The sequence below is a fragment of the Protomyctophum parallelum genome (assembly GCF_964188405.1).
Source record: "Protomyctophum parallelum genome assembly, chromosome: 10".
NCBI lineage: Eukaryota > Metazoa > Chordata > Actinopteri > Myctophiformes > Myctophidae > Protomyctophum > Protomyctophum parallelum.
The window spans coordinates 43,261,615-43,289,114 of NC_139704.1; the positions used below are offsets into that span (position 1 = coordinate 43,261,615).

Below are 27,500 nucleotides of genomic sequence, written 5' to 3' on the forward strand. Positions count from 1 at the left end.
AGAAAGAGAGACTTACAGTGCTGCATTGAAAATACGCATGAGCTCATTCTAATAAAGTTTCTTGGGGTTTTTGTGATTGTTGGTGTGTCTCTGCAGTGCACAGTCGCTAGAGCGAGACAGTAACCTGCACTGTGACTCGGGATTTTCAAACTGTAATCGAAATGAATTAAGTGAAGTGAAGTAAAGATTTTCAGTGCATTAAGTGACTGAAGCACCAACAGGGTGGGTGCAATAGTAGGGCAATTGGTATGCACTACCATTGTGTCAGCCTGTAGCACGCTGAGTGCCACTGTGGGTTGTTGCCGTCACAATTGATGAGACGGTTTTGTATTAAAGCTACACACGCACGCACGCACGCACGCACGTTGGACTAATGCGTGCCCCCGCTCTCTTTCTTCAGTTTTCAGAGAAAGAAAGAAGACGGGCTGTTGTGCTTTCTTCACCATCCGCTCTGTCAGGTGAGGTCCTCAGTGATGTGCACCCCCAGGAATTTGAACTCTCGGACCCTCTCTACTGCAGCGCCCTCCGATCCGGATGGGAGAGTGATCTCTAAGGCCTCCTGTATAGTCGAAGATCAGCTCTTTAGTTTTGTCAACGTTGAGAGCCAGATTGTTCTGGCACCATTGTGCCAAGTTCTCCACTTCTCTCCTGTAGTTTTGTCATTGTTCGTGACTTGGTTTGAGTTGAACAAAGCCACACAGTCGTGGGTGTACAGGGAATAGAGAAGGGGGCTCAGATATAATTGTTTAGAATTGTGAGGGAGGGCATGCAGGCAGAACTTGGGATGCAAAGCGATAGAGGGCTATCTGTCGCATTGATAAAAAAAAGATCATATTGTGTGGCTCAACTGTGCTGAATAAAAAGCCTCATAGTGAACAGTTCAATATGAATATGCTTATCGTTACACCCCTGTTCTTTACCGACATCTGTTACATTTTCAGTTATGTGTAGGCCCAGACATAGGCCTTCACAATGCATGTGAAGCAGAAATAGAGTGAGAGAGCAAAGAGCAAGAGGAGGAATGAATACCTGTTGGTTCGTCCTGTCCCCCGTGTGGGTGCTATTATGTTCCAGCTGTGGCAAGTTGCGCCCTTGCCCTCCGCGAGATGAGTTCTGCAGCTCCACCACCGAGGGGGTGGGCGTGCAGAACTCACGGAAACAACGCTTGAAGTTCTCGTCCAAGAAGGCGTAGAGGACAGGGTTCAGACTACTGTGGATGACAAAAGAAATTACATTTTAACCACTTAAAACCTAAATACTTAGTTGCCTGAGGTCCCCCAGGGGTCTCTATTTGGTCCCCAATTTTCACCCTAAACACCAAATCCCAAATAGCAGAGACATGCTCACAATGTGTAACAACACGATGCATTAGATAATGGTCATTATGACATGCCCAGTATAGGGATGCTAGGGTTCATATATGGTTAACAGGATTCACCTCAGATATTGCCAATGGACAATTTCACATTTTTATCTCTAAAAGGCTGAAAGCCAATTAAGGCCAGATATTATTATTATCAACCCTGCGTGTTTGGCTGTGTGTGTGTGTCCGTCAGGCGTCAGCAGCAACATTTACAAACTACTACACCTTACATTAGATCATATTTCATGTTGTACCCGCTGCCTGCAGGCCAAGGAATTCCCAAATATTATTTTCACACCAGTCTCCGACAACTATGTTATTTAAATTAATCTCAGACTAGTGAAACAGCATGCATATTGCATAACGCAACACCACTGTTTTACAATTCATCAGAGAGAGAGAGAGAGAGAGAGAGAGAGAGAGAGAGAGAGAGAGAGAGAGAGAGAAAGAGAGAGAGAGAGAGAATACAACCATACTAGAACATGCAAAGAACTATAGCTACCTATCTCGGCCTAAACATCAGCAGCACAGGTAACTTCAAACAAGCTGTAAATGGCCTGAGGGACAAGGCAAGAAGAGCTTTCTATGCCATCAAAAGAACATCCCAATACAAATCTGGCTAAAGATACTAGACTCTGTTATAGAACCCATTTCCCTCTATGGTTGCAAAGTCTGGGGCCCACTTGCCGATCAAGAACCGGAAAAACACAAAATTGAAACTCTGCATGCAGAATTCTGCAAATCCATTCTCCGCATCCAACGGAAAACACCAAATAACGCATGCAGAGCAGAATTAGGACGATACCCAGTCATTATCAAAACCCAAAAGAGAGCATTGGAATTCTATAAACACCTAAAGGAAAGTGAACCGAACCGGACACGCTCCACAAAAAGGCCCTCACACACAGTGAATCCCTGGAAATATGTCCCCTCAGCCAGCTAGCTAGCTGGGACTAACACAAGCACAACCACCAGACAGAAAACAAACGGGACTACACCAAATCATAAGAAAACAAAAAGAAAGCTATCTCACACACTGGAAAATGGAACCAATCTACTCAAAACCAGGGCAATGCTATTTAGCTCTAAACAGAGAATACACAGTAGCAGAATACTTGACCACAGTAACTGACCCAAAACTAAGGAAAACATTAACTTGATATAGATTCAGTGAACAGTCTTGCGATTGAGAAAGGCAGCCCGCCATAGGCAGACCTGGCTCCCAAAAGAAGACAGACTGTGCACCCACTGCACACAAAACGAGGTAGAGACTGAGCTACACTTCCTACCAAGACATCATAGTGTATGTCATTGTGTAATTAAGTGAACGTTTCGTGAAGATTCTTGTAAACCATGTTTTTTCTGTTCTATGGACCCTAAAGGACACAAAAGAAACGGTTTAAAAAATTTTCCCCCGCCCTAACAATATTTTATCACCATGGCAATACATGGCAATGTGTAGCAATATTTCGTGTCTGTCTGTATTTCTATCGACATCATATCTCCAAATCTGCCAGGCCGATTTACACCAAATGTGGTCCAGGAGTGTATGATGTGCTCTGGAAGACCCCATAAAAATGTCACCACGATCGGCCCATAGGTGGCGCTACAGCACCAAATTCAAAACGAAAATTCATGATTATTCACAAACTACTTGTCCAATTTCAATGACATTGGCTAGGTTGTTGTACCATGGGCTGAAGCACAAGCCCAGAAAGTTTGACCACAATCCACCAATAGGTGGCGCTACAACAACAGATTCAATATGCAATTTCACAAGGTGCTACCTGACCAATTTTCCACAAAAACCTTGAATAATCAGTAACGGACAGTTTTATTTCAAATCAAAGGGTTTATTTACGAACGTGTCATGCTCAACTGTACAAAGAATCACTGTAGGTATCATCGTCATCACTCTCAGCATCATCTTTTGTATGATTATCACATGAACCCTCAGCAGTCTCACATTTGCAGAGCTCTGTGAATGGAAGGTTATTAAGTTTGCAAGAACAGCGGCCGCTACACTTGCTGGCAACACATGCACACTTGACGAGTTCAACAACGGCCTCTGGTGCAGGTGGAACCTTTGAGACTACAGGGACACACCTTCCATCATCTTGTTGCTTCCATCCTAAAGAAAGTGGATCTAAAACCTGTGGCTCAGCAACGATGTCTTGTGCCCATACATTGGCTTGCCAATGTGCTCGCAGAATGTGTTCGACGATGGACCCTTGCGTTGGATCCATCATGGCCCATAGCACTTACCCTAACCCCTTAGATAGCATTTCTGTTGGCTTAGATAGCATTTGACACAGACTTATAGCATGTTATGTAGACAGCACTATAATTGTATTGTATATAGTCATAGCACGCCATAGTACATATGTATAGCATAGTAGTAAATATGTATAGTTTATATGTATAGTGTATGTATAGTTTCATTATATAGATATTCCACTGTTACTTTCTTAGCTTACGCATGTTTCATGATAAATGCTTTTATGTGATGTATTCCCATGCTTTTGTTCTTGCTTAAATGTAAGTCGCTCTGGATTAAGAGCGTCTGCTAAATGCCTAAATTGTAAATTGTTGGACATATCTTTTCAACACCCTGATTGCCCTTGAGCTGTTTAAACATGTGCCACCGAAGTACTTCAGCTGATTCAAACCCAGGTTTGAAGAGCTGACACACAAACTTTTCACAACCGGCTAACACGTCCAAGGATGGATGAGGGCCAACACCAAGTTCAGCAAGTGCATGGAGAACATCATCACCAGTCTTCATGAACGATTTGAAGCAGGAAGATTAACTTTTTCCTCGGATGTGACCAGTGGTATCGCAACCAGTGAGCGTGTGGAATCCTGGCAATGCGGCTGCTCGTTTGGGGCCAATGGCCGTGTAGATTGGTCTGAGTTTTATCGTCCGTCTTTGATCTCCTGTGCCCATGATGATTGCACTCTCTGGTTGAAGGTCTGGTACCCTTCGAAGGGCAAGTACCAAAACATCAGTGTCACATGAGTATATATGTGGCATTTTACCTAAACGACTCACTGCTGCGGCATACATAACCAGTAACGTATATCCGCCTCTTCTTGTGTACTTGTGATGTTCACCATTTTTGTGTTTGTGGACATGACACCCTTGTGTGTGTGTTGTGATTGGTAGCTTGCAAAGATCAACAGCTTTTTGTGCAAGGTAGAGGACGAGGTTGGCCTTGGTTTCCTTGCTTCCGAGGAAAGCCTTGAAGTCTTTGACTGGTGTGTTATCCTCTATTTGTTTCTTGTGCTCTTCCTGCTGTACGGAGATGTCTTGTTCTGTCCTTCATGGAGTTTGTCACTGTATAGTTGTCAAATAGCAAGTATAGATCTGTGTAGCCTTGCGCCTTTATGTCAACACTCCGAGTGAAACATTCTGCAAGATCTCTGCAACATTTTATTTCACCTTTCCGAACAACCATCTCCTGCACGACAGCCATGCCGTCAATCAAGATACTGGTCAACACTTCTGCAGATGGGCTACTCTGCATGTCTATGGATTCTTCATTAGATTCCATCTCTGAAACCACTCCTTCCAATTCATGGATGAGGGCAGACTTGGCTGTAGTCTGCAACAGAGAACCATCAGACTTAATTAAGCTGGCATTGTGATCAGCAAATGTGTGTGTTCCCACAATGTTCTGCAGGTCCAGTTCTCTTGAGGACTTGGCAATGAGAAGCAAGCGAACAAACAAGGAGTTTGTTGCTTTCAAGCTGACTATTTCAGATGATGCCTTGAGCTTGATAGTTTTGCATCCATCTTTCCAGGTCAGATACTTCAGCTTTGTCATTTTGTCCCACATGTTCTTTTCCCCTCTGACCCTCTCATTCACAAAAGTTTCAAGTGCTCTGCTCCCTCGTAACCCAATGTCCAAGACATGGCTCTGCACTGCTGTTGTCATTATTTGTTTGGAAACAAAGTTGACTAACTTATTTTCAACTTCATCATCGTTTTCTGGAGGACAGAAGGGGTTTGCGCTGGTCAACACATCCTTGAGTTGTTTCACAGATTTCTCCTGTCGTGCATTTCTAGTTGCTGAGTGTTGGTGATGCTTCTTTGGGTTGGCATCAGCTATGTTAAGTAGGCGCTCAGTTTCACCAGCCAGTCTTGCTAGTACTGGGGTACTCAGACAGTATTTCAGCAGACCCTGAGGATCAGTGGTTAAGCCAGAAATGGCACCTTCTCCTTTATGAGTCTTGTTCATAACCAGATTAACACACCCAAGCATGGTGAAGCTTTAAGTTATTGTTGATTATATAAATAAATATTGCTTTGTGCACTTTTAAAAGCAGTGTCTTCATCCTTTGTTTAATTTCTTGAAAATCATTCTGGTAATTTTTGAAGCTCATGCATTTACTTCTTAAATGGGTTACTGGAGCCTGGAGCGCCATCTATGGGTGTATTATAATCACATTTGCATGGATTGTGCAGAAGCCCTTGGTGCATGAACCCAGTAATTTTCATTGAAATTGGACAAGTAGTTTGTGAATAGTCATAAATTTGCCTTTTGAATTTGTTGCTATAGCGCCACCTATGGGCCGATCGTGGTGATCTTTTTTGGGGGTCTTCTACAGCACATCATACACTCCTGGACCAAATTTGGTGTAAATCGGCCTGGCAGATTTGGAGATATGATGTCGACAGAAATACAGACAGACACGAAATATTGCTACACATTGCCATGTATTGCCATGGTGATAAAATATTGTTAGGGTGGGGGGAAAAAATGTTAACCGTTTTTTTTGTGTCCTCTAGGGTCCATAGAACAGAAAAAACATGGTTTACAAGAATCTTCACGAAACGTTCACTTAACTGGATTCTGCTACATAACTACATACACTATCAGAGACATACAGTATACTTTCCACGGATCACCCATGAAGGAGAGTTTGAAAACATGACTAATGACAAAAAACTCCCATATCTGAGAGAGTGAGGGTGAAACAGAGAGAGGGGGAGGGAGAGAGAGAGAGAGAGAGAGAGAGAGAGAGAGAGAGAGAGAGAGAGAGAGTTCTACTGTCTGCAGACTGCAGCAGTCAGCACATGTAAAATATAATATTAAATCTGTCACATTAGCTCGGGTCACAGATGCTTAATATCGGCACTGCTTTCTAATGGAGGTTTTTCTATAAATCACCCTATTAATTACCCTGCACTGCACCATCATGGTATACATATACTGCAGAAATGTGCAGGAGTAGGCATACATGCATATTGAATTGCACAACTTATTTATCAAAGAACAGAAGAAAAACAGAAAGATAATAATGTTAAGATTAGACCCAGTTCTATTTGCTGTGGCGACAGGGGAGAGGTCAGGGAGAAGGCAGAGATGATGTTTATCAGTGAGGGGGAAAAACCTTTATGAGATGAAGTTCCGTGCTCATGTCATCTCTCTATCTTTTATTCATAAACACAATTTGGGGTTTATGACACTGAGTGAGATATAAAATTCACTCGTTTGGAATTAATTGCCACAGGGTCTTGTTCCAGACCTCTGCTGTCAGCCACTTCCATCCTGGAATTATCATGCTCATTAACGCTATTATAACGTTATTTACCATGAAGCATAGTGCTGATATGCAGATTATTTAATATTTGAGTCATTATAATGTGCTGATGCTAGATAAAACCAGGCTTGTTTCCATTCCATGCCAGCGTGGAAAATCAACAATGGTGGATATTGTAAACAAAGTGGAAATGCAAAAGACTGATAAAGAGGAGGAATTATACAAAGTAGGGTGACATTGATTCCATCACGATGAGGACAAAATCAGTTGAGCTGTTCCTGAGAGCAAGGAATCAGCATCTAGTGTAATTATATACTGTATAATAAAAGGTTGCATTGCAATCGGCACAGAGAATCTCCCTCTGATTAAATTGTGTGAGTGTAACATCCAGGAAACTGTCTCAATCGGCTTTGTGGATTGATTGAAACACTCAACTCATCAGATCAGATCAGTCTTTCAGTCATAGATGACTGATGTCATTGATTGGCCTCCGACACTCGTCCGAGTACTCTGACAACAGGGACTATTCTAGAATCAGTCTGCCTGTTTGTGGCCCAATTTTAGGCAAAAACTAAAACAACATCCACATTTTTAGTATGGTGATAATAATTAATTTATGTCCGGAGGAAACCACCTAACCATTTTTGAGGTTTTGGATTTTCTTTCTTCATAAATCAGTGCTATAGACCAATTATTTGTTTACAAACATTGAGACTGGTCACACGGGTGACTGTTTCATGTAATCAATTCCCAACAGATCTCTAAACTTGTTGTTTTGGGGAGTGCTGGTTTCAGTTCATTAATCCTCCTCCTGTGTGTTGGCTAGTGAGGTGCACCCTAGGAGACAAGTTATACTTCATTGCGCAACAGTGCACAGCTGATATACAAGCTCACATCGCGGATGCGACTGTTGTGAGTGTAGAGGTCTGTGTGCACAAAGCATAAATTATACTTAATGGGCTGCAGGTGCGCGTGCAGCCATGCACAAACAGGCTCTGCTGCCGTGATCATGAGCACACCTCCCGTTCTTATGACAGTGAATGTACCGGTAGGTGTGGTTTTGAGGACAACTGCTTTGAATTACTATTATTGTTCACACACAACAGAAACCAATGGATTATATATTTCAAGAGTGAGAGATCACAATAAAAATCAGAAAAACAGCATCTGAAAGTTTGATGGGGCATTTTTAGACGTGAGTGCAGTTAGAACTTTTCCATTGCATCTTATGAGAGGGGTTCTGCTGGCGGCCTGCGCGTGCATGCTGGTGCTGATCAGTGTGACGTCGTCCGATAAGGCGTCTATTGAACACCCTTTACGTCTCTGTGTTGGTTAAATAATATTGAGCCAATGAAAATAATTAAAACATTTTTAACCAATGAAAAGTATTAAAAAGCGCTTCGACAAAAACCTCCTAACTCCACTTGAGATGGATGTTTTTTCATATCGTGAAAAATGAACGTTTTGGAGTTAGGTGGTTTTCTTCCAGACAGCAGAGATATATTACATTACAACTGTAATGTGATAAGAGCTCAAATCATCGTATGAACTGTGGATTATCTCTGACCACAAATCTTTTGACGACGTGGCTCTGCAAGAGCCTAGCTGTCATATGTGTGTAAGTAGAAAGTAAAATATATTTGTAGAGCACATTTCACAGACATTGATAGTCAAAGTGCTTCACATCACAAGCATATCAATAAAATAATCAAAAACTGAATAAAACAAGAGTCAAAGAACAGACTCAGAATAAAGGACATGTCTCAGCTGTCTCAGCAAATGCCCGCAGGGCTCAGGCTGTTGGAAGAGCTGCTATGATAGACTGGCTGACCAGGGATCAGATTATGGATTATGATTATGATCAGGTAAAGTAAGAGCAGAGAGAGCACGCACAAAGCGCATCAAACCAATGGAAGTGGCATGTGTGATCATGGATTACTTATTTATCGAGGTGAAAACATGCCATCTTTATAGGCTGCTACAGATGATGCCTCGCCTATACTGTGGTAGAACAGAATTGTAGGTTTGTCGGGACCATTAAATAATGGCTGCGGAAGCAAAGCAAAAGAAAAAAAAGAAAAGGGGAGGTAAGTGTAAATTCCCATTGAAAGGAGGTGTCATTCCCTGCCGTTGTTTTTCCTTTTTCTCCGCTGTACATAATGTATTATTGTGTAAATTATTTATGCTACGTTGAATAATTGAATACATAGGATCACACTGGAAACAAGTATTCAATGTTCAGCCTCGTTTTCACCTCATTAACAACACCCAATCAGAATCAACATAGTTTGGAACTGAAGGTAAATAAAACAGTCTGTCTGCAAGCAGGAGAAGCAGTCAATTCTATTGATTGAGTCAATGTTGTGTGGATGCAGTTGAAAGCTTTATTACATATACTTCAAGGTAATGTCCTTAACACTGTATGTGCATGATTATAATTAAAAAAAAGACAAACTGCAAAGGATGACAATGACAATGAATAAAAGCAAAACATCATGACGGGCCAATTATATTGTCAATATCACAGCTAAGGGGCTTTGCTTGAATACATGCCGTTCTGTGCTTGGATGTGTGCATATGGAGTCACGCACGCATGCACGCGTGCGCACGCACGCACGCGTGCACACGCACGAACGCGTGCACACGCACGAACGCACACACACACGTTACGATTTGACTGTGTGTACAGATGAAGGTCTATTTCCATTATCATTTGGTTTCCGCATACTATACGTGTTCCCCTGCACGAACCTGTTGGTGTATCCCAGGGCGATGCAGAAGTGCCAGGTGATGGTCTGCAGCTGCGAGTTGGGAATGGTGACCAGGGCCTTGATGATGACAAAGATGTGAATGGGTGTCCAGCAGACGATGAAGACCGCCACCACCACCAGCACCATGCGGGTGATGCGACGCAGGTTCCTGTCCTTCTCCTGTAATGGCAGAGGTGTGTGTGATGAAAATGTACGTGTGTGTGTGTGTGTGTGTGTGTGTGTGTGTGTGCGCGTGCATGCGTGCATGCGTGCGTGCGTGCAGTTAATAGTTATTGAATTGAATTGAAATAGATTAATTGTAGATGTCTTGTTTTGTTAGTTTTTTCCGTTGTGATTCAACAACATTAAAGTCCACCAAATCTCAAAGTCTCCCATTAAAAGCAGCATGCTCATTACCAACAGTCTTGAGGGTAAGAATAATTGGTGCTTCGACAATCCACCTTCTTTCACTGAATACAAATTGTGTACATCCTCTCGCTCAATGAAATGTTCCCTAATGGCGTCCATTACAGTGACTGTGTGTGCTCGCCTGCTCAAGGAAACCACATGTGCTTGTAGGTTTTCCCCCCTTCCATTATGAGATGAGAAATAAATAATTTAATCAATCCTGCAGCTTGTGCTAGATAAGGTGTTCTGTACGAACCTGAAAAGGCATCATATAGAATCAGAACCCCCCCCCCCAGTAGATTTAATAAAATAATTAAAAATAATTAATGTAAAAAGAAAAATGCCATGCTATATATTTTTCTCCTACTCCTACAACCAGCAATGTCCGTGTACCTGTTTGTTTGTCTGTATGAGCACGAGTATGTGACTTATTTATACCAGTAGGGGGCGCCAGAAACAGAGAGAGGGGTAGTGCTGTGTCTCTAATGAGAGAGAGAGAGATAGAGAGAGAGAGCGAGGGGGAGGGGGGGAATTGCACCACTCAGTTCACACTTGTGTGCTTTTTTTTTAAATACTTGAAAAATGAGTTGTCATTGTGATAGGCTACCGATAAATATGAACTTAAAGTAGCCTATAATTCCTTAGTTCCATTAATAAATGGATCACAATCAATTGATTGATCATTAAAATAAACAGCCTCTGAAAATTCTACACACAGCCCACCCATCTGACCACTCAACATGGCAGCCTATCAGTGATCAGATCACCTACGGACGGCTGCAATTCGAAACTGTCCCCCGGAAATCTCAGAAATTGATTGGGGTTTAATATGTTCCAAGGCACAAGCACAAACTATCAATACTAGATTAAGACTAATTCAGTATAATTGGATAATGAGAATTTATATAACCCCGGAGAAGGTACACTATTCCATTGCTTATGGGAATGTGAGGAGATTAAAACCTTCTGGAGGTCTGTGGTCCATTATGTCTCTCAGATTACATCAGGTCCAGTTCCTCTTTGTCCTAAATTATGTATACTCAGTATTTATCAATTACGTTGTACACTAAATTGTAAAGAAAAAATAATGACTGACCTTTGCCTGTTACAGGCCAGACGCTGAATTGCGCTATGTTGGAAGAATGTCAATGCCCCTACGATCGGCTTTTGGCTGAGGAATTTAACGACCAGTTTGGCACATGAGAAACTAACGTATGCAGAAACCTGCTGTATTCTATAAGATATGGGAGAAGTTCTTGGACTTCATTAAAGGACCACTTCACCACTTTAATTCCTATAGTCTCCTATAATTGGTCCTAACTAATGTTAATGATAAAATACCACCATTTTTTCCTACTCAGTCTGTGTCTCATAGGAAGGCTGTGGGCAGTTCAGAAACCCGTCCACCAGTGACATCATCGATGGTGAATCCAAGCTAATATAAACGGCAGGCTTCCTTTTCCTGAAAAGTTGCAATGAAAAAGTTGAAGCCATTGTTCTCACGATAATACAAATCTAAATAAAATTTAAAACAAATCTTGTTTAAAATATATGCCTAATGATGATGTCACTGGTGGACGGGTGTCCGAACTATGAGACACAGACTGAGTAGGAAAAAATGGTAGCGTTTTATCATGAACATTAGTGAGGACCAATTATATGAAGAGATGTTGAAAAGTGGTGAAGTGGTCCTTTAAGCGAGGTGACATTGAAGAGGCTTTGGATGTATAGTGGTTAATTGGAGTAGTCAGCTGTAGTGTGGGGGTAGGGAACTGTGATGGGACATTGTGCATTTGTTTGTTTAACTGTATGTAATGTGTTTTTTTGTTGTTATTATTATTATTCTTTTTTTAATTTATGGACATTTCCTGATGTTTCTTCAAAGTCTTTGTTTAGTATTTGTGCTGCCATGGGGTTGTGGGGGGGGGAAATATACGTGAATAATTGCTTTGAAAATACTATGTTGTAAAGAAAAATCAATAAACATACTGTATGTTATATGTTATATATAAAAAAAAGCCGGGCCCGGATCTGGAAATGAGAATGACTCCATTAAATAACACTCCAGTGTCCTACCTTAGAGCCAGACAGCATGCGTACACTCTTCAGGCGCAGGATCATGAGTCCATAGCACACAGTGATGATGAGGACGGGCACGATGAAGGCAAAGATGAACACACAGATCTTCAGGAGGGTCTCCCAGTACCAGGAAGGATGGGGGAATATCAGTGTGCAGTCAATACCAGAGGCTGGGTAAGAGAGAACACACGCACGCACACGCACACGCACACGCACACACACACACACACACACACACACACACACACACACACACACACACACACACACACACACACAATCTCAAGGTGGGGTCCAGGAGAGTCCCCAGCAAAATTAATAACAGTTTTAAACCCCATTCAAATTTCTACAAGCATAGTAACAAAAGGTCAAACTATAAACAAAAATGTTACAGTTATAAAACAGCCTGTATATTGTCATTATATAAACTACATCACAAAACAAGTCACATCATTTCCCATTTCAACAGAGTAGGTGACAAGACTACAATATGGTGTTCCTAACCACTGCTCTTCAGGCACAAACAAATGCCTCAATATCTGTCCAAAAAGCTTGAGAAAATAGCTTGCTGGTTTTTTCACCTTCCTTTTTCAAGCTTCATCCTTCATTCCAACTGTCAGCACCTCCTTGGTAAATGGTGCATTTATATAGTGCCTTTATCCAAGGCGCTTTACATAGATTGTGCATTACATTCTCCCATTAATACACCGATTGCGGCGGAAGCCATGCAAGGTACCAACCAGCACATCGGGAGCAATTTGGGGTTCAGTGTCTTGCCCAAGGACACTTCGACATGTAGACAGGAGGAGCCGGGATTCTAACCGCCGACCCATGGATCATTGGACGACCTGCTCTACCTCTTGAGCCACAGTTCGCCCTATGCTTCTCTGCTTCCCTGCCTGAAACCTCTACCTGGTGTTAGATAAAAAACAATGTTCTGGACACAGCCTATGTATGATTTATTCATTTATTGTATTCCCTGTGTGTGTCCATAAATATATGGAATATATGGAAATAATAACATTTTTTCCCCTGTTGCTACAACTTGATACATTGATAGTTGATCATTTTAACTAGAAAAAAGCATCCACCCCAACCTCCATAGTGATTTCCTGAAAAATAAAGATTTTGGACAAACAAACAAGGTTACTGCCCAACGACGACGATCAAATTCACTGAACCCAACTCATCTGAAGACGGTAGCCCAAATAACCCCAGCCCATAGATGGCATCAACGCAACAGTAGCCATGACTCATGAGCCACTTATATATTATCTCACGATTGTGTACTCAGAGTGCAGGACTCACACCTCAGTAATTTCACTGCCCCAATTAGAACTGCAATTATAGAGATTGGCCTGTCAGATAGGGCTATATTTCCGTGAATTTATGTTCTTGGCCTGCAGATTAGTCATTCAGGCGTAGGGTTGTAGGTAGTTGGTAAAGAAAATGCTCTCACAGGCAATTACACAGGCAAAACCCTATACCCTAACTCTAAAAAACTCTGTCAAATGTTCTTATGCAAGTTGCCAGAGCGCTTAATGACGATGGAAAAAATTGCTAACCTCTGACCTTTAAAAGAAAAGGTACACAGTAAAATGGTTAACTTAACTCAGAGTGTAGTAGTGCATATATAGGTCCATACCACTGACTTGAGTTATCCCTCAAGTAAGGCACCCGTTTACTGTTATTGTGATTGGGTGAATAGATGAATTCATGTCAAGACAATAATTATATCCAGACAAAATACATCTCTCATAAATAAACGCAATTACACTTACAGCAAATATGGTAGCGTGGTAAAGATATACTGAAAATAACACCTTTGTAAGATTTATAGTGTTGATGCTTTTCCATTTAATGACAAAGAGAGACTGTTTATAGCTGAGTTTTGGTCCAATGTGCAAGTGCCTGTCTGCCTGATTCTAATGTAGATGTAAAGATTATTATTTGTAATATTGTACTCGACAAGGGGTTATTTTTGTGCTGATACAGGTATAGTATGCTGGTGGGCATAATAAGCTTCGGCTTCAGCCCAAACCTTTTCAGTCAAACTGTAACTTTGTATCCCTCATTCTGTATGTTCAACTGCATTGTTTAAACATGACTGAGATAAATAAACTAACTAACTATGCTGGGGAGTGTAGCCTACTCCTAATGCAATGCATAGCTCTGCAGATATTCATCTCTTTGAAAGCAGGATTGAACAGATGTTCACTCCTGATAGTGTACCTTCATTATCAGGACTGTTACATAATCGGGTGATTATGGTAATTCGGTTATTTGTCAGTCGCATGCTGTGGTACTAGAGGAAGGTGCTGACTCAGGTGGTCTTCACACGAGAATGGTGTTCATAGAAAACGGCAAAATAAAGTATCGTTTGCTGGTGTCCCTTTAGACGAGAAAGGTGTTTTCAGGAGGTGAAAACGCAACAAAGTGAAACCACCTTCCAGAGTGGAAATCTGGTACACCATCTTTATGTGAATGCATTGCTCTGTATTTTGTGAGCAAAGTCACACTTCTCTTCCTTGGAATCAATAGATAGTTTCTTGTTTTAGAGCAGGTGTGTTTCTTATTTCTTACTACCTACATTACTTTTCCACTTCCACAACAGACAGAAAGAGCAGAGCCTGATTTAGAGTTAGTTGCGTGTCAGTGCAATGTGCGGGGAGCTTGTAGATCTACAATTTTTGGCGTGCAAAACTGGCACGCAACTAAGAATAAATAAAGCATACACGCAGACTGTGCAATTTTGTCCACAATGTTCTTGATCACCCATCTTGTCAGACAGTGTAAGTTGAATTCGATCTAATGCCGCTTTGCCAAGAGATTATGACCTACTTAACCTGACTTAAGCCAGGGCAATGTTTTAGGAGGAAGATTTGTATCCGGAATTGGCTTGAGGACAACATCTCTCCAGCCAGTGTTTAATGACTGATTACCTGTGTTTTACCCCAGAAAACCTGTAAAAGTGATACAGTAATGTTTCTGGTAAAAGGTTGCAGTTTCTGTTAAACAAAACATTGACCTTACCATTATTTTGAACACGTATGTGTCAGTGACAGCTTGGCTGACACTGCCAGAATTTATAATCCTGTGCATTGGTTCAGACAGCTAGGGTGACCCTGTCACACTCAATGTCCCGCAAGACACTATTAGAAACGTTTCCCCACTATCTGGAAATGCGATCTGGGACGCCGCTATTGTACAGGTCCACATAAGAAGCAGCCAATTGTGTCCCCTGAGCTCTCCCCCGTCTATAATTTGTGGGAATGCACACAGAATAACTGAGTGTACAAATAGAACCAAATGGACCTGTATGGATCCATTTGGTTCCATTTGTACACTCTCAGAGTTACACACCTGTACGGGGCCATTTGGAACGCACTCAAGGACACTTTGTTGTAGCAGAGTGTTTCCAGTGACCCAACATGCACAATATCAGCACCCTGACTCTGTTTAACCAGAATGAAACAGAGCCTTCATTAGTATCATCGGTAACACGTGAAGAAAGTAAGGAAGGGGCCCAAGTTCTTTCCAAAATGGCGTGTGTGCATAGAGAGTAGAGACCATTTTATAGAATTTGGAAATATTATAAAGTAATTCACAGTGTGTACAGTACGTTATGATGATTTATTAATTCATGTCAATGCTGAAACATTCCCGTCTTTTGCTCTTTGCAGTATATTTCTGGTGCTAGTAGTGCAATGTGTGCAATAGTACAATTCTCACCCGGGTGGTAGTTTTGAGAGGTGGCGGCCATGAACATGACGGGCAGGCCGATGGCAGAGGAGAGGATCCAGTTGCAGACGTTGACGATCTTGGCGTTGCGCGGTGTCCGGAAGTCCAGCGCCTTGACGGGGTGGCAGACGGCCACGTAGCGGTCCACGCTCATGGTGGTGAGCGTGAAGATAGAGGTGAACATGTTGTAGTAGTCGATGGACAGCACCATCTTGCACAGGGCGTCGCCGAACGGCCATGTGCCCATCAGGTAGTTGACGCTCTGGAAGGGCAACGTGCTGGTGGCCAGCGCGTCGGCCAGCGCCAGGTTGAAGATGTAAATGTTGGTTGCCGTCTTCATCTTGGTGTACCTGGAAGGGATATAGGATAGAAGGAGAGGGAATTATGTGGTGGGGAAACAAAGGGAGAAAGAGAGAGAACGATGGAGGGACAGAAAAGGAGAGAGAGAGAGAGAGAGATAGAGAGAGAGAGAGGGCTCGGGACAAAAAGAGGGAGAGAGGGAAAGGTTTATTCACTATTCTCAAAATGAATCAAAAACACCAACCGCTACCATATAAAATGAAAGGGCTGAAGATATTTTTTTGTATTTGTTATTTTTACCACACAACCTGTTATTTTGCTACTCGGAAAAAGAGATGAAATGGAAAACACTGCTTGACTTACTTGGCCCCTGTCAAAAGGAATAGATCATAAAAGAGTCTTCCTCTAGTAGTGTCTCCCTCTCAGCTTCACTAATATAAAAATATATTATACAGTAAGGGACTGTCCATTTCTATTTAACCACTTAAACCCTGGCACCACTCTGTCCGTTTTTGAGCGGTGCGCACCGTCTCCAATGACAGCGTGTATGTTGTGTGTATGTCTGAGTAGCACCTTTGACCCCTGTCTGAGTAGGACTCCTGCAGCTGCTTAAGTCAACAACTGTGCTTGGCTCCAAGGCACTCCAAGGCACCAGTAACTATGTAACTATAACACACAGTAACTAGTAACTACCGTATAACAATAAAAGTATAGTTCCACCGCACAGTTCGCCTTTTTTCGATTTTTCTGTAACCTCTGGCTTTTCATGACATTGAATGTGAGGAGGGTTTTGCACAGTTAAAGAGCCCAGAATTAGAGACATTAGACACTACAAAAACAATTGTGAAATGAGTGAGTTTGTGGCTATGAACTAATAGTATACTACCAAGGAAGCTTTACGTTAGTTTTGTGAGTTCAAATTCACCTCTCACCCTCCCACTTTAAGTTGAAGGTGGAATTGAAATATAAACACTCCTTATGCATAAAAGCTTTTGACTTGACTGATATTCTGCCTCCATGGAGATTTGCTACAGACCATGGCAGTACTGCTACAGACCATGGCAGCGATGATGTACTGCTACAGGCCATGGCAGTAGCAAATGTCCCCTTATATTAGTACGTCAAGTCATGTAATAGCGTGCATACCCAAGGTCAGGTGGCGGAAATCCATTTCAACCCCTATGACATCCTGACAACTCTCCTAAATCCATTACAACCCCTATGACATCCTGACAACTCTCCTAAGCGCCTTTGTATGATTAAAGCCCAACTGCCATTGTAATGCTAATGCAGTTCACTGTTATGTTTGTTTTTGCTCTCTCCTCCATAAGCCCAAATCCTTAGTTAATTAAATTCCAATTAACTTCAACATTGAGAGCTTAATATGTTTGCTGTCGCCGGGTCTATTTGCTCAGGGACTGACGGGACGCCATCGCCAAAACGCAATGCGCTTAAGAAAGATAACAGAGCAGTACCGTACCTTGTGGTGGTTTACAACACCCCCCCGCCCAAGGGATAATGAATGACACTGTCATTACTGTAACATGGGCTTGCGAAGGTGATAGTTTCTCATTTGAGAAATGATGATCGACCATTGATGACCGACCATTTTTGTAATTGAAGATGTGGCACTACTAGCCTTTCTGAGTGGAGTGTCACTTTGGGTGATGGTTGTGCGTTTCAGCTAATATGGCAGAAGATTGCTGCTATATCAGATGGACAATGACAACACACCTGTCATTAGAAAATATGTATTTTGAGAAATGTTGGTGGCCGGACAGCCCAGACTTAACAAATACATCATGAAACAAGTGGATCTTGTATGGATCTCCTCATTACATAATTCCCAGAAGGAAGGAACATTGCCCCATTAAATATCACTAAGCAAACATCAAATAAAAATCTCTCGTGGCTTTTGGACCATAAACTACTCAACCAGAGAAAGAGAGGTAAAAACCAGACAGCAAGGTAATGGGCCATCTGTGAGAATAAAACATTACCCCTCTCCTTCTGTGAATAATCAGTTCTCAAGAATAGAGATAGCTCCATCTGCCTCCAAAGCATCTTTTCTTTATCTTTCCTGGATCAGTGAAGCTTGGTGAATGCAAATTAATGCCCACTAATGGATCTTTGTGCGGTTTCAATATGCATTGTTTACATGGCTTGCTGCCAATGCATTAGTGGTTACTCGCACCTGGGGGCTTTGGATGCCTTCTAATTTCTCTGCGTACTCATCTCTCTGTAATGAGGAGACCAGATTTAATAATAACAGGAAATTATGCCAGAGAGTTTTGTGACAAGACATTTATTTTTCCAAACTCATCATCATGTGCACTCCCGAAGGAGGAGACAATTAAATAGAGAGACAGAGAGAGAGAGAGAGAGAGAGACATTCAAATCCAATACTACAGAATCAAATTGCATTATTCGGGCACCCAAATCATTTATATCAAATATGATTTCATCAGCAATAAAATGATTTGTTAATTTCCACAATTTCCACAATCTCTTTATGGAGATTTATTCAAATGAAGATAGGAAATGGTCACGGAGGATTGGTCGTTTTAATATGTGCAAATCACTTAACAGAACCTCTTTGGAAATTCAGTAATCGTGGCAAAAGGTCTTAAAACCATAATCTGCATGACTTTAACCCCACAATAAATAATATTTCTATGCAAATGTGTGACATTTCTAAAGTGCAGAAACATCAGTGACTGTGTGGCTGGGGCGATACCTAAGAGAGGAATGAATATTGGCCAGCATACTAAGCAGAAATATGGAAAGGTGTCACAAGCAACACAAATGCAAAATGGTACAATATGCATGCACTGGACAGTGTCCCCTAAGGCTAAGCACAATGACACACAGCATAATATTCAGCAGCAAGTGAAACACAGTTCTAGCTGCCTGTCACATTAAAATGCTCTCCATCTTTACTAGCGGTGTACAGTAATGAAATGCACAGTCACAGAGAGTTACTGACATCAGGGATGATGTAACTACGGGGCCAGGGGTGTGTGCAAAGGCTATTTATTAGTCATACAGATCAAGTGTAAGTATCATGTCACTGCCTCACATCCCTGTCTCTGCAGTGCATTGGAAAATGAGACACCACATAAATGCCTTCAAACACAATTGACTGTTAATTTTGACTGATTGCAAAAGATCATTGGCTGAGGGAATACAGGTGGAACAGGGCAGAGGACAACTTCCTGCCTCCGGGGGCCTGTTCTGCAGGGTGCGGAGGGTCCAGGTGAAACACCTAACTATTGTAAATAATTTAAATGTCAGGAATTTGCAATAGGCATTAAATATGCCATGTAGTTGCCCAATCTCCATACATTTAGCACTGATATATTTATATCAGTGCTAAAGTAGCGACTTCTAGACAGCAGTGCAACCTTTTCAGCCTTTTCAGGATGAGAACCACTAATAATCGTATTTGAACAATTATGATTATTTGAGCACTAATCATATTTGAACAATTACACACCCCATGAAGCTTTTAATTCATAGAGATTTTTGTTGCATTTCTAAGCCAATAACTTGATGACCGGCGGAGTCTCCTGAGACTCCTATATGACAGATAGGTCATCAAATGATTGGCTTAGGGATGCGACAATAACAATCTCTCTGAATTCAAGGCTTCATGGGCTGTGTAATTGATAGAAAATAAGTCATTTTTGGGTGAACTACTCCTTTAACCCATTCTGACCGGGCACCCATTTTGGTGTCAGCATCATGTTATGCTTTAGCTATTTAAAAATAGCAGATCTACAAGCTCATATCGCGCCACCGAGTGGCGCGATACGAGCTTGTAGGTCTGCTATTTTTGAAAAATCGAAGAGCGACTGACATTTTTAGAATCTGATCTCAGGTCAGAATGGGTTCATCAGACCAGTGTGTGCCCGGTCGGGCACACACTGTCATGTGGGGACAACCCTGGGAGTCCCGACACACAGGTTGAGGAGAACCACTGCAGATCGTACAGTCACTGTGGTCCCAGGGATCTATACAGCTGTACCTAAAACATGTGCATTGCCTGCTCCGTTAAATGTTGGTCAACGTTTTTTTGTTTTTTGTTTTTATGATGTTGTCCCATCATAGTATTTTTCTCGTTGGGTTAAATATTTTGGCTGCTGCACCAGAACCGCAATAAAAACTAAGCCGATGGGTTTGTAGACAGGACTTCCCAGACAGGACTTGTCAAGTGCATCAATAAATAGTCGGAGCCTGTTGGATCGATATGCCTGCCACTATCATTTCAACACAAGCGGGGTCAACAGGGCTGTTGAGAGCTTTTACTCAACACTTTGCTACGGTTCGGTCTGTGATTGATTTCCCAGCATGTAATGAAGCAAACATATAAGCAAAGTCAGCTATCCAATGGATCCTCGATCAGCGATGGGCTTGACTGTGTATGTGTATTGCAGCATGATTCATGACAGGTATCTCTTTGTGCGAATAGGCGGAGCAGTTGAGCTATGGAGCTGCAGCTGCCGAAACGCAGGCCTTTCAAGGGTACTCGGGTTACTTCCCATGCTGGGAGGATCGTTATGGAATGCACGTGCAATTGTGTACAAGAACATATAGTTTGTACAGTATGTGCACTGGGCCATTGTCGATGTTCGTGTTCAAGGCCACACTGAAATGTATTTACTTGGTAGTACCTGGTACTCAGGGTTGGGAAGTAACGGATTACATGTAATCCGTTGTGTAATCTGGATTACAGTAACGGGGGTGTTGTAACGGGGGTTACATGAGGATTACATTCTCCCCTTCCCCTCATTAATTTTACAAACAAGTTATAAATTATTATAACACCAAACGGAATGGATTGGAGTTGAGCGCAGCGCGCACCTCTCTGACTCTGTGTAAAATCCTCACAGTGGAGGCTGCTGCTGCGTCAGGGCGGTGTTGCCAATTTGCGAGAGAAATAAGCAACAGGTCTATGAAAACAAGCCCAAAAGAAGCGACTATAAAAGGCCACACGAGCACTTCAAAGCTATATATATCGTCCATTAAACAATGTGCATATTTATATATGTTGGCTATTTGAAAATAGACGATCTACAAGCTCACAACCGTTCTACCATTATTTACAAGCAACTTCAGAAAAATAAGCCCAATGTGGCTTATAATAATCAGACCAGGCAACACTGCAGAGATACTAGATAGGAGAGCATTATGATATATTGGATTGGGGATAAATAATGGGTAGCGCAGTCTTCTCTTTTAGGTCAAATACAATGAGGCTTTTTATTTAAAGAGTAGCCTACGGGGTATAAATATAATTGTATAGGGCTGAGTTATTTGTAAACTATATAAATTAGTCTTTACTGTCTAGTCAATGTTTTAAACTCATGCCATGTCTATCTAAATTAGTGTCAGCCAGGAATGTCAAAAAGAGTTTTTATTTGCCACTTTGACCACACATGGATGGAGTTGTTGGTTGTCAAAGTTGTTGGTTGTCAAAGTTGTTGGTTGTTGTCAATCAAACAATCAAAATGGTTCTGTAGGTCAAGATGCATTTTTCTTATGATCTGTTATAAGTTGACACAATGACTCTACAGTAATGTTGAACTACTGTTCAGAGAGGTCAAATTCTTAACAATGAAATGACCTTAACCATATTTCAGTTGTCCTTATCTTAATTTCATAGGCTCAACATTCTTGTCTATCAATGGTAAAACTTGTATTATCTAATTAAATTGAGTTTTACTCCAAATCCAAAAGTAACTGAAAGTAACTTACTTACTTACTTTTTAAATGGAGTAATCGGGATTACGTTACTGACTACATTTTTTAGCAAGTAACTTGTAACTGTAGGGGATTCCTTTTTAAAAGTAACCCTCCCAACCCTGCTGGTACTTGGGCACAACCACACAAGGGTTAGTAACAATACAAAACACAAGGATTAAAACATATCCTTCAAGTTTGTCATTCCTTGACAAAAGCCAATGTTAAGAGAGTCAATACAATATAGTACAATATATATATAATAGGCTCTGGTTAAATAATATTTTGGGATACGTATGCCTTTGACTAGACTCAATTTCAAAGACAGATACTGTTGAATAATAATTGGAATATAAATAAATACAGTTGTGCCGTTGAGTTGAGATTGGCACTTGCTTTTTGGTGTGCTTTGGCCCTTGGACACAAAATGTTTGAAAACAGCTGACACTGGCTAAAAGAAAATGAAGAATTCACATTGAACATTGTGAATCAATTTTATTCATAGAGGTTTAGTATGACAAAAATCCATTTAGATTTCACTGTGCGGAAATGCTGTGCTCTTTTAATGTTCCAGCATCATTAATTGAATAATGAGTCTTCTAGCGGCGCCCATAAAGCAAATTTAATGTGTGGTGACACATTAAATTTGAAGCATGACAAAACATTTTACTTGTGCACCATCACGTGGGTAATGCGTAATATTGTTCCTCTGAAATGTCAAGTCACTGAAACTCATATTCTTTTTAACACGATGGACGCCAGATCGCCTCGCAACCCGCCAGATGACGGGTTAAGATTTAACCCCGGAGGTCGCCAAAGCCGTCAGATGGCGTGTAGTAAGGGTTATATTAGTACCATGCAGCCGAAGCTCAACACTAACCTTCCGTGCTGCCCAGGCTGCTAGACAGCGCCCATAAGGATCCACTCATTGTCGTTTCTTTGTTGCTTGTTGTTTTAGTCCAAACCGCCCGCCGTTCAGATGTAAACAGTGATTTCTGATCGCGCGGTAATAGAATGGTGCCTAAATTGGGGAAATAGCTGGCTCCCTGCCGTCATTTCAAATGGCCAGCAGGAGGCGCTGAAAGTGTTTTAAATGTCAATTTATATTGACCAATATAAATACAAAAGCCAACAAGCCAAGCCAAGAGGTGTGTCAATAGCGCAACAAAAATGCATTTAGTCTTTGTTTTCCTTCAGTCCTTCTATCAAGCAAGGTGGAAAGTATAATACTCAGTGTGATTATTTTATCGTATCTTAAACTCTAGGACCAATTTTCTCAGAACCAACTTTCAATATTGAGAATATATGTGTAATGTTAAGATAAGGAAACAATCCTTTCCCTGCACAATGGACATAACTCAAAATATGTTTGCGATCACATCTGACGGGATTTGCTACAAGAACCCACACAAAAGGCCAGCACTGGCGGGTATTTTCTCTGTACCGATAAATTGCCATATCTGCCCACCTCTGGGTGCACATGTATCACGGTCGACACACAAAGTAGGTAAAATATTGCATCTGTTTGCACGCCTGCGTGGGTGTATTTATGCCTGTTGACCAAACAGTTCCCCTGCCTCTCAGTCCACATGACCATGAGGACATTAGCAGCAGGAGTCAGTGTTTGTCTCATCCTGGCTGGCACCAGATGCCAGTGTCAGCCCAGACAAAAACCCCATAACATATGTCTCTCTATCTAATTGTCAAAGATTAGTAGAAACAAGGGGCTGTAAATATCTCATGGAATGATTTGCAGCAATTATAGGCCTTTTATAGGCCAATTTAAATAATAGCTTACTTTTCTTTGGTTTAAATGTGACTCTTATTTCTCTACTTTCTATTATAACATATTGTTTCATATTTAAAAAAATTAATTACCGTGCCTGCCTTCAGGAATACGTGGCAGCACAATAACTAGAGAATGGATTGTCAGATTGTCATGTAACCTGCTGCGAATGATGATGTTCAAAATCAAGGTCAAAATCAAGAATGCATAGCCAGATTTTCCTGAAACGTTGTGGGAATTAGAAGTTGTCTGCCGTTTTCACTGAATGTTTTCACAGAATGTTGCCTATAATGACATGTTCAGCTTTCCCAGATTAGCTTTCCCAGTGCGTATGTTATCACCTTGAAGCTTGCAAGTGCAAACCTTACCACTGACAAGCAGTGGTGGGCCGTAACAGAGTACATTTACTTGAGTACTGTACTTAAGCACAGATTTTGACTGGAGTATCTGTAATTTTACTCAAGTACATACTTTTTACTACACTACATTTCTAGGAAGGCTGTGAGTATACATTTAGGCTGGCTGTTTTAATTTTTATCCCCCTTCTTCTCTAAAATGCATTTGGCCACAGTTCGTCAAAGATGGAAGCGTTTCATTGACTGCTGCAGTATTATAGGCATAGGAGCGTTGGACTGACTCGCACCGTGCACCGATCGATCCGATGGAACGGTACACGGAACGGTACACGCGTGTGCATGCTAGAACACGTCCCCCATTCAAGAGAAGACGCACCTGACCTAACCTCGCGTCACCAGACTTTCCAAGACGCACCAAGTATCCATGGTTACTTGCATAACAGGTTTACTGGTGGTGAGCGCGCCACCCCCTAGATTAACATGTGAAGTACAAGTACCCAAATCAAATGTCAGTACTTTGCATTATGTTCTCATACATAGTAAGCAGCACAGCAGTATGGCTCCAGACAGTAGCCTATACTGCTTCTGATGTCTAAAGCAATCTTTTTATTTTCGCTACTGCAGTAAAGAAATTGTCTGATTATTTTAAGTCTACTTTAAACTATAAACACTACTAGGTTAGGCTATCAGCTGTTCTGAGCACACATGCAGGCAGGTGCGTGTGGGTGCACGCGCATGTGCGTGAGTCGTGACGTTATTAAAATGGCGTGCACCATTACACCAGTGGGTGCAAAGTAATCAAGGCCATTGTGTGATTTCTAACGGGGACCAGGCAATCGTATTCAGGAACAGTTCGAATCAATCAACAATCAGGCTTACAGCCGATTGATTACAGCCGGGCTACACTGGGGACGGAATTGGCTACGCTTTAATCACTATAATCAATGGAACCCGGCTGCATGTTGTGCGTTAGCTCTGCACGTGTCCGCGGGGGTACACGCAGTGTAAATAGTAAATACGGAACTCCCCGTGGGATGGACGAATTGTCGCTGCAGCCACCTAGCTGCGTACGGTTCCGTTCCGTCCACACTGTAGCACATCCCTTATAGGCTCTGGGAGCGCTGTGTGCCGGACTGACTTGGGCTTGATTCCATTTGATCCGGGAGTGAGAGATATCCATGTTTTACGCAAGCGCGGCTGCAGGTTACGGCTGCGGCTGCAGGTTACGGCTGCGGCTGCAGGTACTGGCGGGCGGCAGGTTGCACTGGCGGCGCCGCTTCACTGTTTCCTCTTTCCGATGGAACAGAACAATCTGCTTAGCAGATTACAAGGATGAAGAACACGACATCAGTAGACATTTAATTGGTACAGGGAGGTCTGCTCGTTCACTTACATGAGCTGTTTTTAAAGTAAAGCAACAAGTTTGAAAGTCAGAACAACAAAGTGTGGATAAAGGTTGGGTTACAGTTGGGGTGAAGTTTGATACGTTCCACACACACGTGCGCGCACACACACACACACACACACACACACACACACACACACACACACACACACACACACACACACACACACTAGAAATGTTTTATCTACCTTCTGCCCAGTGACACAGGGTTCAACTACTTGTGGTTTAAACACTGCATCACCTTGAAAGTAGGCTTTCTATCCCCAGACAGTGTTGGGAAAGTTCATTTATTTTATGAACTAGTTCAGTCCACAGTTCAGATTATTATTTATTTTTTATTGTATTATTGCCACACTTGAGGCCCCAGCTTACCGGGCACAGAAGAGGGTAGAAGACCCTCGGCTGCGCTTCGGGTCTTCCATTGTAAAATACCCGGTAAGCTGAGACCTCTCGTGGCTTATTGCTTAATTAATGGCTGCCTTTTTTGATGATCCTTTTTGAGGACCACAATCATGGAAAGGTCCCCAGGACATTGTTGTACAGTACCCTTTTAGCCTTAATGTATCTGTACCATGTGCTGTTTACATTTGTGACAAATTAAGTATTCAATCAATCAATCGGATTAATTTCTATATGAGTTTCTACAGGCTTTGTACAGTATAGCGTAGTCCTACAAGCACGCACACCAGTGCATTCATGGCAGGTGGTTTCAGAGACTTACAAGGTTCTATATATTAATTGTGAAAACATTACAGTATAATGCATTGAAAATACAGAATAAAAGAAAACTTGTACTTGCACTTAAGTATTTTCAAAAGCATGTATTTAGAATAATCAAGTATATTTAAAAGCAATTGCTTTTGCACTTTTACTCGAGTAACATTTTGACTGAGCTACATTTACTTGTAGTGGAGTGAATTTGACCATTAGCATCTGTACTTTTACTCAAGTACTGGGGTTGAGTACTTCGTCCAGCATCGCTAACGAGTTCCCACATCAAAAGGTAAGCAGAGAGAGGCTTTACAATTCACTCCATCTTGATGTGGAAGATAAAAAAGGTGGAACACAAAAACTCCAGTCAGACAGACAGACAGACAGACAGACAGGACCTTTTCCAAAACACACATTCACAATTTCCATCTGCTAAATGGATGTGAATCTCCTCTCTCTGCAGACAGAAAGGGAAACTGAACAAAAGGACATCGGCTGCCAAATAGTTGAGCTCGCCATAATGCATTACCATCAAAGGCAGGGCCTTTGTAAGAAACATTGGATGGAGAGACACTGCATGCACACGCAGACTGATGGAGATAAATGACCAATATTGTCCCTCATCAAAAAGCACTCTGATGCATGAACAGGCCACTTCATTAAGTATAGCTTTGTCCCCTTTGGGTCATTAGCGTTTTCAGAGAAACTCTGGATGGATCATAAAATTGCTATTTGCTCCTGAACATTTTTGTGAAGTGTGTTTTTTGTTGTTGTAGAGAAGTGAGTCATGTGTGTATGTGTGTGTGTGTGTGTGTGTGTGTGTGTGTGTGTGTGTGTGTGTGTGTGTGTGTATGTGTGCGTGCGTGCGTGCGTTGATCAAGCGATCGATAAACTCCTTAGGGGACGCATCTGGGTGAGCTGTACAGCTCTACACCTACAGCTCGTTTATCTGTCTTCATCGGTATCTCTCCTTACAACCTTGCTACCAGTTGGCAAACTTGTGCTGTTGTCCAAGACAACTATTAAAATCTTTTGGACAAGTGCAATAAAAATTTACTTCTGTGTGTCTAGGTTTAACTTTTTCTGTGGTGCTTCTAGCACGCACGCATGCATGCACGCACGGACACACGCACGCACACTCTCACACGCACACACACACACACACACACACACACACACACACACACACACACACACACACACACACACAGGCAGTCAGGAATCGCTCCACTAAAGCCACATGTCTTCAGCTTGACAACCCGTTCTCTGCCTGTCACTGACATACAGAGATACAAAAACACACAGGAAAAGT

The 27,500-nt window shown here is 41.9% G+C and overlaps 1 protein-coding gene across 1 annotated transcript in view; it reads right to left on the bottom strand.

Annotated features, from left to right (window-relative positions):
* Nucleotides 1-454: 454 nt before the first annotated feature.
* oprm1 (opioid receptor, mu 1) overlaps nucleotides 455-27,500 on the bottom strand; it is a gene marked incomplete at its 3' end in the record, with an annotated part of 43,589 nt that continues 16,543 nt past the window's right edge. Inside the window, exons 2-6 of the mRNA XM_083775047.1 lie at nucleotides 15,880-16,238; nucleotides 12,145-12,317; nucleotides 9,662-9,840; nucleotides 1,030-1,210; nucleotides 455-559 (exon numbers count right to left, since the gene is read on the bottom strand). Coding sequence (XP_083631173.1) covers nucleotides 455-559; nucleotides 1,030-1,210; nucleotides 9,662-9,840; nucleotides 12,145-12,317; nucleotides 15,880-16,238 — 997 coding nt within the window. The remainder of the gene's footprint in view (nucleotides 560-1,029; nucleotides 1,211-9,661; nucleotides 9,841-12,144; nucleotides 12,318-15,879; nucleotides 16,239-27,500) is intronic.